Source organism: Saccopteryx leptura, chromosome 3, assembly GCF_036850995.1.
Source record: "Saccopteryx leptura isolate mSacLep1 chromosome 3, mSacLep1_pri_phased_curated, whole genome shotgun sequence".
Lineage (NCBI taxonomy): Eukaryota > Metazoa > Chordata > Mammalia > Chiroptera > Emballonuridae > Saccopteryx > Saccopteryx leptura.
The window spans coordinates 132,246,441-132,260,225 of record NC_089505.1 but is presented as its reverse complement, the minus strand read 5'-3'; the positions used below and the strand labels follow the sequence as shown (position 1 = coordinate 132,260,225).

Sequence of the window (13,785 nt, the reverse complement as noted above, 5' to 3'; positions counted from 1 at the left end):
ATGACCTGTTTATGTGGAAAAGTGGATTCTGAGTTCCTAGCATACAGTCACACTTTTGGAGTATATTAGGGTCCTCGGGTTACAACAGTCTCGACATACCACTTTGCAAGTTTACAATGCTCACTCCCATATAAACATTAAAAAATTGAGACATGGCCCTGGCTGGTTGGCTCAGCGGTAGAGCATCGGCCTGGCGTGCGAGGGACCCGGGTTCGATTTCCGGCCAGGGCACATAGGAGAGGCGCCCATTTGCTTCTCCACCCCCACCCCCTCCTTCCTCTCTGTCTCTCTCTTCCCCTCCCACAGCCAAGGCTCCATTGGAGCAAGGATGGCCCGGGCGCTGGGGATGGCTCCTTGGCCTCTGCCCCAGGCGCTAGAGTGGCTCTGGTCGCTGCAGAGCAACGCCCCGGAGGGGCAGAGCATCGCCCCCTGGTGGGCAGAGCCTCGCCCCTGGTGGGCGTGCCGGGTGGATCCCGGTGGGGCGCATGCGGGAGTCTGTCTGACTGTCTCTCCCCGTTTCCAGCTTCAGAAAAAAAAAAAAAAAAATTGAGACATGAGTGTTTCGGCTTACGACGGCATTAGCGTCATACTTACAGACAATGTGGGCAAACTAGTTTTGTTGTGCACAGCAGAAAAATACACAGTATTCTTTTTCTGTGGCTTAGTTGTGTTTTTATGTTCTAGATCAGTGGTAGTCAACCTGGTCCCTACCGCCCACTAGCGGGCGTTCCAGCTTTCATGGTGGGCGGTAGCGTAGCAACCAAAGTATAAATAAAAAGATAGATTTAACTATAGTAAGTTGTTTTATAAAGATTTATTCTGCCAAACTTAGCGAAAATCCGACATAAAGTACTTGGTAAGTAAGTATTATTCCTATAACTCTGCTTTATAAATTTTATAAAGTAAAGTTACTTCCCTACTTTATAAGTCACCATTACTGTGGAACCAGTGGGTGGTTAGAAAATTTTACTACTAACAGAGACACAAAAGTGGGTGGTAGGTATAAAAAGGTTGACTACCCCTGTTCTAGATTATGATTTTACAATTGTGTTAGGATAGGTAAGTGACTTAGCCTAAGGTGTGTTTCAACTTACACTGAAATTCGAGTTACGTCACTGTTGTAGGAACAGAACTGTGTCATAGCCCAAGGACCTCCTGTAATTTATTTGCAAGTTAAAGGCTGCCTATGATATAATCAAATAAAACACTTTGCTTTAAAATGTTTCTGTATATATATATGAAAGAACTAAAACATTAATAGAATTAGCAGAATTTCAGTATAATCATATAAGAATTATTTTTAGGTCTGTGCAGCAGAACCATGTAACAGTCTGAGCACTGGACTACAGTGTGAGATGGACCCTGTCTCACAGACACAGGCCTCAGAAACTTTGGCTGTAAGAGGCTATAGTGTTATTGGATGGTATCATTCTCATCCTGCCTTTGATCCTAATCCTTCCCTACGAGATATTGATACTCAAGCCAAGTACCAGGTGTGTTTATATGTATTCTGTAAATGATTGCACATTCTCTCCCCTCATTGCTTTCTTTTACATAAGTGTACTTTAACATTTCTAGCAAAGTATTGCATTTCTGATATCCTTTACATCTGGAGTTTTGAAATAACTTGCATTTTTTCCTGATTACAAGAGTAATGCATGTTTATTTAGAAATTTGGAAAATCAGCTATTTTGTTTAATACAGACAAGCCATCAAAGTAACAGTGATAATTACTCCCAGAACCTTTAAAAATTGATGGGAACGATTAGGAGAGGGACTGGGAGTAATTGAAATAATCAGAAACATAATATATATTTTGCATCTCTGAGAAATACAGAGTTTTGTTTTATTCTGCAATTGTATGATATGTGAGTATTTTTGTTATAGGCAGCTGTTTGTAAATTATTACCACATTGAGAAAGATTATAGCTGATATGTTGTGAATATAATTAGTAAATATATTCATAGAAAATACAATTTTTTTAAAAGATTGGATTGAACACATTTTGGCCTGAAAAATTAGAGCATGGAATGAATATATAAGACATTTTGTTTAGTTGCACTTTGGATGTGGAGTTTAGCATACCCTTTGATTCCGTTTTCCTCATGTAGTTGAAACTAATGATACTTTTCTTTTCATTGTAGAGTTACTTCTCCAGAGGAGGTGCAAAGTTCATTGGAATGATTGTTAGTCCCTATAATCAAAATAATCCCTTACCTTATTCCCAGATTACCTGCCTGGTTATAAGTGATGAAATTAGCACAGATGGCTCTTATCGTAAGTTTTTAACAGAAACAACTTTACCCAATTTCTGTCTTCATTTCTTGGAATCTTACAAATCAAAGAATTTACAACTATGCGAAACTGTTTAATGGAAAAGTTTGTGTTCTCAACTGAGGAATCACTAGTTGCATACCATGTAGTGCAACCACCATTTTTCCCTCTTAGGATATGCTTCTAGATTCAAGTTCCATTGTGTTACCATGGCCACTGGGCAAAATGATTACAATGTGGAGAAGAGTTATGGCCAGCAGTGTGTGTGTTAGGTACTGGAGACACTGCAAAATAAATGCAGCCTGGCTTTCTCTATGATGGCATACAAGTGAAAAAAGAAAAATGACCAGCCTACCACCAGCTCTCCATGACCTCTTTTTTATAGTTCTATATAAAAAACTAACTTTTTATATCTCTTAGCTTTCATTCTATTACAAGAAAGAGTTTGGTTCCTTTAGCCCATCATAACTTGGTTCCTTTGGGATTTATGTCCATTTGTGGTCCATTTACCTCTGTCTGGGAATTACTGTAACAGCCTAGGGAAGGGAAGTGTGGATGGAAGGGAACAGATTAGAGGAAAAATGGACATTTCTAGGATATTTATTCTCTCTTCTTTATTCTTACTACCACTGCTCTAGTTACTGTACTCTTCCCTATTAGCTCATGAGCTTCTTCAAGGTAGATATACTCGTTTTTCTATCCACAGTTTCTAGCACAAGCCTGGCATGAAGTAGGTGCCAAGTGAATGTTTATTAAATTAATTTCTCTCTATCCTTAATGCTGTCACTCAGATGCCCTCTCTTAAAGACTTCCCAGCACAACCTCCATGTCATTTACTGTTAGTTGCTCTGTTCTTTGTGCACCTGCTATACTTGTTTCCTGTCTTCATGGTCACTTTGTCTTGATAAATGGTAATTTATCCATTTAGTATGTCTAACTAAACTGAGCCCCAAAGAGTGGGAACCATCTTTGTCTGTGTATCTCTAGTAGCACATAATTGATTGCCTTGAACCTAGGAAATGTTCCATACTCTGTAGGCTTTTGTTGAATGAATAGTACTGATACTAACTTTAGTTCAGAATGCCCATAGCACTTGTATACATCATTCTTTAGCCAGTATCATTTTACAAGAAGTTATAAAAGGAATCACAACTTGTTCTCAATTTGAATAATTTCTTAATCTCACAGTCTGCTAGATTTAGAGAGTGAACCTCTACTCTGATGCTGTTAATGCTGAAGCTACTAGCCACATTTGACTCTTTAAATTAATTATAATTAAATGAATTTTGAAATTTAGTTTCTCAATTCCACTTCTGGCCAAAATGAAGTAACAATGTCTGAAACAACCAAAAACTAGACAAACTAGTGAGCCCCAAATTAACCAAATTTACTGACTTAAAAGAATTTTCTGGCATGGCAGACGATGGAGAAACCCACCCAGAGCCGGGCAGACTCTTGAGTTGAGGTGGTGGAGGTGAGACCAAGGACATAAGGCAGCTAAATGTTTAGGGCAGAGAACCAGAGATAGAGATCAAAAGGCCACATAGCAAACTCCAGAGGTTGTAGAAAGTACAAGTTCAGTATTTATCAAGTACAGGTCAACACAAACATGTGAAGGAGCTACCCCAGATAGGAGAGAGAGCCAGTTGAAAGGATTGGAGTGAACAGTTCTGGATGTTCACATAAGACAGTGCACAAGTACTCAGCGTTGTCATTTTGGGAGGGTCTGTTGGGCAGAGCTGCTTATTAAATGACTTGACCATTATTAACACTGCTTATTAGGTTTTAATCTTAGGTCCTTTCCTTTGCTCTTCTTGAAAACCCTCTGGTTCAAGAATTAACAATTTCTAGAAGCCATGGGATACCTTGTATTACAGAATTTTTACTTGATTCTTTCTCCCTCCTCCTTTTCCTCTCTCTTGGTCTCTCTGTTTCTATTGTATGTATCCAAATTCTATCTTTAATGTTTATAATGGTTAGGCATTTTCTGAACTTGTAATAGGCAGGAAATATACTTAGTGGTTAGTTTCCTTCTAATATTTAGTGGATAAAAATATCACAAAGGAAATTTTTACTGGTTTTAGAGCCATTTTTTAATTAAAAATATTTTTAATACCAAATAGAGCTGCGTATAGTGTGTGTGTGTGTGTGTGTGTGTGTGTGTGTTTCTTGTTTTCCATTAGCACAGACTGAAAATGCATTTATTTACCTCTCTTTATTCTCATGTTTGCCTTTCATTAAGGGTTGGAATTTTTCACATGGATTCAGATCTCAGCTCTGGCATTTAGTGGTGACTTTACCTTAGGTAGATTATCGCTTCCATTTTTCTTTGCCACATCTTTGCTTGTAGGAGGTTGTAAAGATTGTCAATGTGTGTAAAGTGCTTAGCAATATTAGGGTCTTCAATAGGTAGTTATGATTATAGCTATTGTCTGCACTTAGTAGGTAATCAATACATGTCAAGTGAATCATTATCACCAAAAGGAGTTTGCTTAATCAGTATAGTGTCAGTCTTTTAAAATTTTTGGAGGGAAGAAATGAAATGGTGGAAAATTGAAAAATGAAAAAAAAAAATAATTCTTTATCTGCTGTTGTTCTCTTCCCTCCTTCCATACACCTGAAAGAAAAGGAGAGGAAAGTGTTTTTAGAGCATATTGACAAACTATTTTATTATGAGGAAGTATACCATGTATTTTTTCTTTTTTTTTTACAGGGACAGAGAGAGAGAGGGATAGATAGGATAGACAGACAGGAATGCAGATAGATGAGAAGCATCAATCATCAGTTTTTTGTTGCAGCACCTTAGTTGTTCATTGATTGCTTTCTCCCTTGACCGCGGGCCTTCAGCAGACTGAGTAACCCCTTATTCAAGCCAATGACCTTAGCTCCAAGCTGGTGAGCTTTTTGCTCAAGCCAGGTGAGCCTGCGCTCAAGCTGGAGACCTCAGGGTCTCGAACCTGGGTCCTCCACATCCCAGTCCGACATTCTATCCACTGCACCACCACCTGGTCAAACCCATGTATTTTTTCTTATGCCTTCTGATTGGTTGGCTTTTATTTACTTGAAAAACTTTATGATGGCAAAAATCCAGTTGAGTGGCAGAATAATGGGAAGGTTAAAGAACATAAACTCGAGCCAGAATGCCTGAGTTCAAGTCCTGGCTCTATATCTTCCTGGTTATATGAATATGAACAGGTTAATTAACCTCTCTGTGGCTCAGTGTCCTCATAAAAAAAAAGAAAGAAAAGGTAAGAAAGAAAAAAAAATGGGTACAATTCTGGTAGCTAGTTATTTAAGTGGCCTTACATATGCAAAGCACTTTAGGTTTGGCATATAGAAAGCATTATGTAAGTGTTATTATAGTACTGGTACAGTAATGAATCAACTAAGCTTTTCTTTTAATAAATATATATAATATGTACAGGTACAGGGAGATTTTGAAGGATATGTGAGAAATTGACAGGTGGACTCATCCTTTGGTGTTTTTTCTTTCCAGCAGTATACAGGATGTCCACCCCTTGGGCTCCTTTCCTCTCAAGTTTAGCATGACAACCTTGACTCAAGTGTAATTGCTGCCTTTCCAAAACTAATCCTGTCCCCTGTCTAGTCTTAAGATTAGCACCTGTAAGGATGTGGCATGAGCGTGGACTCAGAAGTCAGCTAGGGTTTACAATTCAGCCTCTTCCTCTTTACTACTCTGAATAGGTTGTTTAAGCTGTCTCGCTCTCATTTTTCTTGTCTGTTAAATAGGAATAATGCTACCTACAATCATCATAACATTGAATTCATGTTAAAAAAAGTCACAGAGTGGAGTCTGTCTTGGATTGCTTAGGCTAGTCTCAAGTTAAGCCTGCCATTCTGGCTCAACTGTTAGTATGTCCCCTTTCACTCAAAAAGTCTTTTGGTTTGAGTAATAAATTATGTGATCATTTTACCCCTCACAGCTCCTTGCATAAAATTGTCATGGAAATGGCACTTTTCCTTTATTATTATTAACTGCTTGGCATGAATATGCTTGGTGCACCAAGTTTAGCCAGGCAATAAATACTTAATGAATGCCCGCCATGTTAAAGTGCTGGTCTGCCGAGCTGTGGTTGTGAAAACAGTGAAGGGAATTTTAAGTGATTAATAGGAGATTGGAGACTTAAGAGATAGTTGATGAAAATGTGCTTCTTTCTGCCTTTCTAGGTTTACCTTACAAATTCGAAGTACAACAGATGTTAGAAGAACCTCAGTGGGAATTAGTGTTTGAAAAGACAAGATGGATAATAGAAAAATACAGGCTCTCCCATAGGTATGTGCTGTGGTTTGAAATGGTTGCACATCAGCCCTGTATCTCATTAAATTATGTTTTATAGGAAACCCAAGTTCAATATAAAATTGTGATGTATGGCTTCAGCGATAGTTTACTGCAGAACTGAGTAGTTTATAGTATTTGTTTCATCAGTTTGTATTCCTGTTTCTTCCAACAGCAGTGTCCCCATGGATAAAATCTTTCGCCGGGATTCTGACCTGACTTGTTTGCAGAAAGTAAGCTGCCTTTATTTTAATTGATTCCTTTGTTCACAGATTCTAAAGCTATTCATCGCAATGTGTTTTCCCATGATGGCTAATGCTTTGTGGATATATTTTCTGTGTATTTCCTTTATTGCTTTTTTTCTTTTTAAAATTAATGTCTAGGAGATAATTAGTAATATGTTTTGTTGCCCACATTTGCATATAGAAAGAATGTTATTTTAGAATAAATTTGTCAGTATTGGCTGATAAATTTCTTAGCAGATTATGATTGTACACAGTGGATAACATTTTTCTCATTAAAATTCAAAAACACTATGTTTCCATTTAGCTTTAACAATTGATCATTTTTAAGAATGGTATTATAAATCTAACAAATTTAAGTAGTCATCTTACTTAACTTTCTGGTAGGCAATAAGAGTCCTGAATTCTTTTATTTCACTTATAGTTTTGTTTATGCGTGGAATGAGTTAAGACCAGTAAATTGGCAACATTATTCTTTTTTGCAGCAGTTTGGAAATAGAAAATGTAAACATACTTTTTTCTTTTTAAATATTTTCCCCCTTCTATTATAGCCATTTTATCTTTGTTTGGTTGGAAGTTTAATGTGCACATTTCCTAGGAAATAGACTCTAGCATCCTAATTTTGAAATAGTAGAGTCCTGTACTTGTACGTACGTAGATTTTTTTTATTCTACAGGATTATTTTGCTTTGCAAATGTAACCAATCTGAAAAGGGGCACAGTCACAACTTTGTCCATAGTAGAAAGCATCACACATGCATGGTCTCAGGTTTGTTTCCTTAAATAAATAAATCATAAAGGAACTATTACCTACGCATCAACAGTGGCTTTCTCCAGCTATACAGTTACTGCTCACAAGTTTATCTTCAGCCATGTTTAAAAGAATATTTCTCATTTAAGCATTAGAAAATGTCAGTTCTATCATTAAATAAGGATATTAATATAAACCTTCTTCTTGTACTTCTTGTTTGTTTAAATATAAAACTTTTCTTTTCAACTAGCTTTTGGAGTGTCTGAGGAAAACCCTGAGCAAAGTGACAAATCGCTTCATTACTGAAGAATTCTTGACTCAAATAGAAAATTTATTCCTTTCCAATTATAAAAGCAAGCAAGGGAATGGAGTCGGTGAAGAGGACTGTACTATGGGTCCAAAGGAATTGTTAATGTAATGGTTTTAAAGTAAGACAGTTTAATCTTGACATGGTAGGTCCTCCTGTCATTTATAACCTTGAAGTTATTGTAATTTAGTTAGCAGTGGCACAGCTTTGACATTTTTTCTCTAGCTCACAAAATTGAGACGTTGCCACATAAATCTTGTGACAAAAAAGAGATAGGGACTCGTTTTCATACGGCGATTATCAGTGTTGTGTAAACAAGGGTCCGCCATGGCGTGCCCCTCTGTGAACGGTGCCCGGGAGCTGGGTGCGGACTCTGAGGGCTGTTGCTGTGCTGCTCTGTGCAGACTGAGGACCGGACTGTGTCTCTAACCTTTACTTCTCCCCAAACTAGTCATTCCGTTGTTGGTACCTGTGTCTCCTCAGGAGCCCTTCTGTCCTCCCCATGGGTTTTGGTGAGATTTGTTTATTGTTGCAAGTGAGGTATGGATGGGGTGTCACTGCAGTGATTGACACGGTTGAAAACAACTGATTTAATAAATCTAACATCATGCTGTGTGAGGCCAGGGGAGGCATACGGAGAAAAGTCTTAAAAATAGATAAGAGACCCAAAGAAGAGAATCAAATTACCAGTTTTTTAATTATAGATATTTGCTTCCGTTTTATAGCACAGTATTACAGGATATGCCATTTACTCAGCTATCTGAGACATTTTGTATGGAATTCAGATACATAAAAATAATTAGCTTCAGTTACATTAGAGTGCATGTGATTTTTTTAAAAAATCCTCAATTAACCACAATACAGATAATCATAAAAAATTTTTTCTACTACTTGCTATCAATAGAAAGAGGCAAATTACAATAAAGCTTAAATAAATCAGAGATTTAATTGTAAAAACAAAAAAGGACATATTACATATGCAGTCAGTCCAGTTTTATAAATATACTTTCTGAATCTAGAGCAGAAGTCAGCAAACTTTTTATGTAAAGGGGCAGTCAGTCAGTAACTTAAGCTTTGCGGGACACATGTCTCTATCAGACATTCTTTATCTTTTCTCATAACACTTTAAAATGTAGAACCATTCTTAGCTCGTGAGCCTCACAAAGACCAATGCTGGCCATTATCTTCCAACCCTTGCTCTAGAGAATTGCAAATAGAATTTCTTTTCAGATGCATCAGCCTGAGACACTGAAAGATCTTGCATCATTTTCAAACAAACTCAAAATTGTGATTGACATCGAAATACATTTTCAAATAAAACTTAATTGTTCTGCCTGATTTATCTAATATTTTTGTTCCGATCCTTAGCCTACAGTTTTGAAACTCATCCACATGCCCAACTGTTTTTTTCCTTCATCCCCCTCCAGCCCTTTCTTCATACCCACGCCCTCTACTTCTTGCCTGTTAGCATGTAGGTGTGAGGTCATTCAGTCTACCCTTTATTGAAAGCAGGACCTAAAGACTAGAGATGAAAGGCCCATCACATTTCCCAGAAGCTGATTAGTGCTGCCCTGCCTTCTTTCTGTCTTTTCTTCCCGGCAGGAGCGGGCGAGGTCTGTGGCCTGTAGACTGCAGGCCAGGCCACAGCCTCTGCAGCTCTGGGCAGCACAGGAGACTGGCCTCAGCTCGTCAGCCTGAGCAGACCTCCTGCTCTTCAGCTTACCTGCTTCCTGTTTCTCTTGCTGGGACCTAACAAGACCCGGACCTAATAAGAGCCCTATGACACCTGAACACCTGAAATGTAGCTCCCTGTTTTCATGTCATCGGCAGACACCCACTGGACAGATTGCTCAGTAGAAATTAAGTGGAGGTGTCCAAATTTTGGTGGTGGTGGTAGTGGTTTTTAATTTACACTTTACCAATAGCTAGAGACTAAATCTAGAATCACACACTTTTATGGTTAGGAAAACGTCCTTCACTCAAGCACAAAGAAAAAAGCACATCTTTATCATCCTCCACTCCCTTGGGATTAATACAGATGTAACGAGAAATTTGATCTACATCTCTAGTTTACCGAAAGTTAATAATTTTCATACAGGTTAATACCAGATTTTGCAATATTTCCAGAAAAATCACTGTGGAGAAAAATGTAACATACTTAATTCTTGACCTTTTCTTAAATGGTTTTATGTGTGCTGTTTCCCCAGCTGTTTTCTGCTTTTGTTTTTGTTTAGTGTGTAATTTGTACTTTGTTATTTTCCAAATCTTTTAAAATACCTTAAATCCTTTCTGGAACAAGGCAGAGAATTAAATATGGTCTCCCCCTAATTAGTTATGATATCTTTTTATTTTCTTCCTTTGAATATATTGATGAATATATTCATAAGGACTTAAATTTCAGGGGAAATTTGCTATGCCTGATTTGCTATCTTTGAGGTTCTCTAAAGTAGTCCTTAGGAACTAAGGATGTTAAGTATGATTTCATAGTTTGTATTCCTGTTTCATAGGGTACAACAGAACATTTGTTTGAACCAATGGATTGTAAAATAGTATTTAGATTCTAGCATGATTTAAGTAGATTAGTCATATATCTTTAAATTTTTGGATTTGACATGTAAACTGTGTATTATGTGTAAGTTTGCTATGATTATTGATAAAGGTGTTGCTGTTTTTCTCAATTGTTATCAGTGTTTATGGATTTCTTTTATTTGAAATTTGAAATGTTCTGTAAAAAAATATGATTTAAGCTATTTTGTACATTTAAATGATTCCATGTTGTCTATATCTATATTAAAGAATTGTGAATATTAATGTTTATATAATTATGAAAGCTTTTTCTTAAAATGATTGAACTTTCCTCCCCATACTTGACATAAAATATCTGATTTTATCTCATGGTAAAAATTAAAGGGAAACATTCTAAATCTTCTATATAAATAAAGTTTTGAAAATAAAGTGGTGAATTATTTTCTGTCTTTCTAAATTATTAGCACCATGCACATTAAATAGCGAAAAAGAATGTCCCATTATGTCGGCATACATTGGTTGAGCATCTGTTACGTTGAGCATTGTAGGAAACACAAAGTTGCATAACTCTTGGTTTCTTTTCACCAGAAGCCTAGTTAGTACCTAGTAAGTAGGAAACACATAAAACCTGATGTGGATAGCTGAAACTCAGATACAAACGTAAGTTGATTATAAATGCCTGTAAAAGACTTCCAGGGTAATAGGTGTTTAGACAAACGAGAAATGATTCTCTAAAATGTGAGCACTGGCCTGACCAGGTGGTGGTGCAATGGATAGAGCGTTGGACTGGGATTCAGAGGACCCAGGTTCGAGACCCCGAGGTTGCCAGCTTGAGCGCGGGCTCATCTGGCTTGAGCAAAGCTCACCAGCTTGGACCCAAGGTCGCTGGCTCAAGCAAGGTGGTTACTCGGTCTGCTGAAGGCCCACGGTCAAGGCACATATGAGAAAGCAATCAATGAACAACTAAGGTGTCGCAATGAAAAACTAATGATTGATGCTTCTCATCTCTTTCCGTTCCTGTCTGTCTGTCTCTCTCTCTGACTCTGTCTCTGAAAAAAAAAATGTGAGCACTGATTCTGAGTTCCTGGAAGAGGTCGCCTTTAAATAGCCTGGCAGGGTTGGGTAGATGACATTTGGGGGAGATGCTCCCAAAAGGAAACCCTAGCACGGGGGTGGAGGGCATGGAGGTAAGGAATGTAAATATTTAAGAGTTTGGGGCCAGTGGGTAGAGTATGTGAAGATGTTAATAATGAAGGTAATTCACGTTCAGTCAACTAAAGATAGAAGGTATAAAGTAAAAGAAATCTCACCTTAAAAATCAGAATTAGCCTGACCTGTGGTGGCGTAGTGGATAAAGCGTCCATCTGGAAATGCTGAGGTCACCGGTTCGAAACCCTGGGCTTGCCTGGTCAAGGCACATATGGGAGTTGATGCTTCCTGCTCCTCCCTTCCTTCTCTCTCTGTCTCTCTCCTCTCTCTCTTTCCCTCTCTCCTTTCTAAAATGAATAAATAAAAAAATTAAAAATCAGAATTAACTCATTAGTCTTAACTTTTTAGTCTTTTTTCCTACCGTATACAAACTTGTCAATTAAAAACAAGGAGAAACAAGGTTATATAATGTATATAGATATCTTTAATTTCTATCCTTTATTGAGCACTTCCCTCCATATCAGCACATAAACATGTATTCTTTGCAAGAGGTATGTTGACAAAACAGCTGTGTTAGGCTTGCTTGCTTGCACTTTGCATGATTAGTGTGTGAGCACGTGGCAGAGCCATGTGTGTATAGCCTACATAAAGCAGCTGCTTTCCATTGGCACGAGATTGCTTACCTGCCACTGTGAGGGTTGGTTTTTGTGTTTGCATCGCCAATGTGAGAATCTAATAAGTGGGAATGGTCCAACACTTTCTGGCTCCTCGGTTCCTCTGCTGTCTGCCCGAATCCAGTGTGAACCTGCTTGGCCTCTGCCACTGGCATTATAAGGTACCAAGCACATTCTATAGTACAGATTTGCATAATTGATCAGGTTTTAATTGATGTACTTTAGATTCTCATTTTTCTATTCAAAATTAACCTTATATTGCAGACTGCTAATATTTCTCTGAATAGATTCCTAGAAGCTTAGTTGTTAAATCAAAATCTATGTACCATTTAAATTTTGTTAGTATCTGCAGAAAATAATTTTTCAGTATCCATAAGCTAATTTTTCTCATAGTAATACAACCGTGTACATTTTGTTAACAGAACCAATTTGAACTCAAGTTCCTAAATGATAATAATTTAAGTGGCAAAGTACAATAAAATTCTAAGAATCCTAATTCCACAAGGCATTTATTATTTATTTGTCAAAAGTTCATTCCTGTGTACAGCTGTTATGGGTTCTCACTAATGAAACATTTGCTATTAATTTTCTGGTTGTGGCCGGCATCATACACAGCCTGTAGCTCTAGACCAGCATTGTCTCACAATCCTGTTTGTACTGTAATGGGTTTTTCTTATTGTTGGCTGGTGTGTTTCTACATCCTGAGTCTCAATTATCTTCCCATAGAATGCTAGCTTAAATACGATGCTATCAGTGTTTGTAAAAATAGAGCTAACCAAAAAAAACTTGTCCATATTTTTCTTGCAATCAAAATCAATTCTTACCAATCTGTTACTAGATGTAATCACTCCTTTCCCACTTACCCCCATTAACAAGGTCATCTCAAAATGTAGAAGAATTGGAAAGTTTCAGAAAGCAAATTGCTTAATTTATTTTACCTACATCAGTGATTATTGAGCTTTCGATTAATCCAAACTACCTGATAAACATGGCTCAGCAGTAGTTGTGGCATCTGTACCCATTCATATCCAGAAGATTGTCTACATCAGACTACATTTGTTTAATAAAATTTAATAACTTAAAGGAAAATGACCTTTTGAAGAACAAAACTATTTTCTTAATTACAGACATGAGTAGAATCCCCCCACTCCCACCCTCCTGGGAGAAAGAGAATTTGCTTTTATGAGATCAGTTTGCTTTTATGGAATGCCTCAAATTGGATTCCAGCATTATGGAGTAGGAGGGTATGTTAGGATAATTTTTTTTTCTTATCAAGTGATAGGCAGGGAGGTAGAGAGACAGACTCCCACATGTGCCCTGACTAGGATCCACCTGGCAACCCTGTGCAACCCCGTCTGGGGCGCTGCTCTGTTGCTTGGCAACTGGGCTATTTTAGTGCCTGGGGTGAGGCCATGGAGCCAACTTCAGCCCAAGGGCCAACTTGCTCATTCGAGCCATGGCTGCAGGAGGAGGAGAGAGAAAGGGGAAGGAGAGGGGTAGAAAAGCAGATGGTCACTTCTCCTGTGTGCCCTGACCAGGAATCAAACCCAGGACATCCACAAGCC

The 13,785-nt window shown here is 37.9% G+C and overlaps 1 protein-coding gene across 3 annotated transcripts in view; it reads left to right on the top strand.

The window, feature by feature from the left end:
- Positions 1–10,812, top strand: part of MYSM1 (Myb like, SWIRM and MPN domains 1) — a 45,497-nt gene extending 34,685 nt beyond the window's left edge. For all 3 annotated transcript variants that reach the window (XM_066376402.1, XM_066376403.1, XM_066376404.1), the window contains 5 exons: positions 1,305–1,493; positions 2,146–2,278; positions 6,464–6,569; positions 6,748–6,805; positions 7,815–10,812. In XM_066376402.1, coding sequence (XP_066232499.1) covers positions 1,305–1,493; positions 2,146–2,278; positions 6,464–6,569; positions 6,748–6,805; positions 7,815–7,982 — 654 coding nt within the window. In that variant the 3' untranslated portion in view covers positions 7,983–10,812. The remainder of the gene's footprint in view (positions 1–1,304; positions 1,494–2,145; positions 2,279–6,463; positions 6,570–6,747; positions 6,806–7,814) is intronic.
- Positions 10,813–13,785: the final 2,973 nt, after the last annotated feature.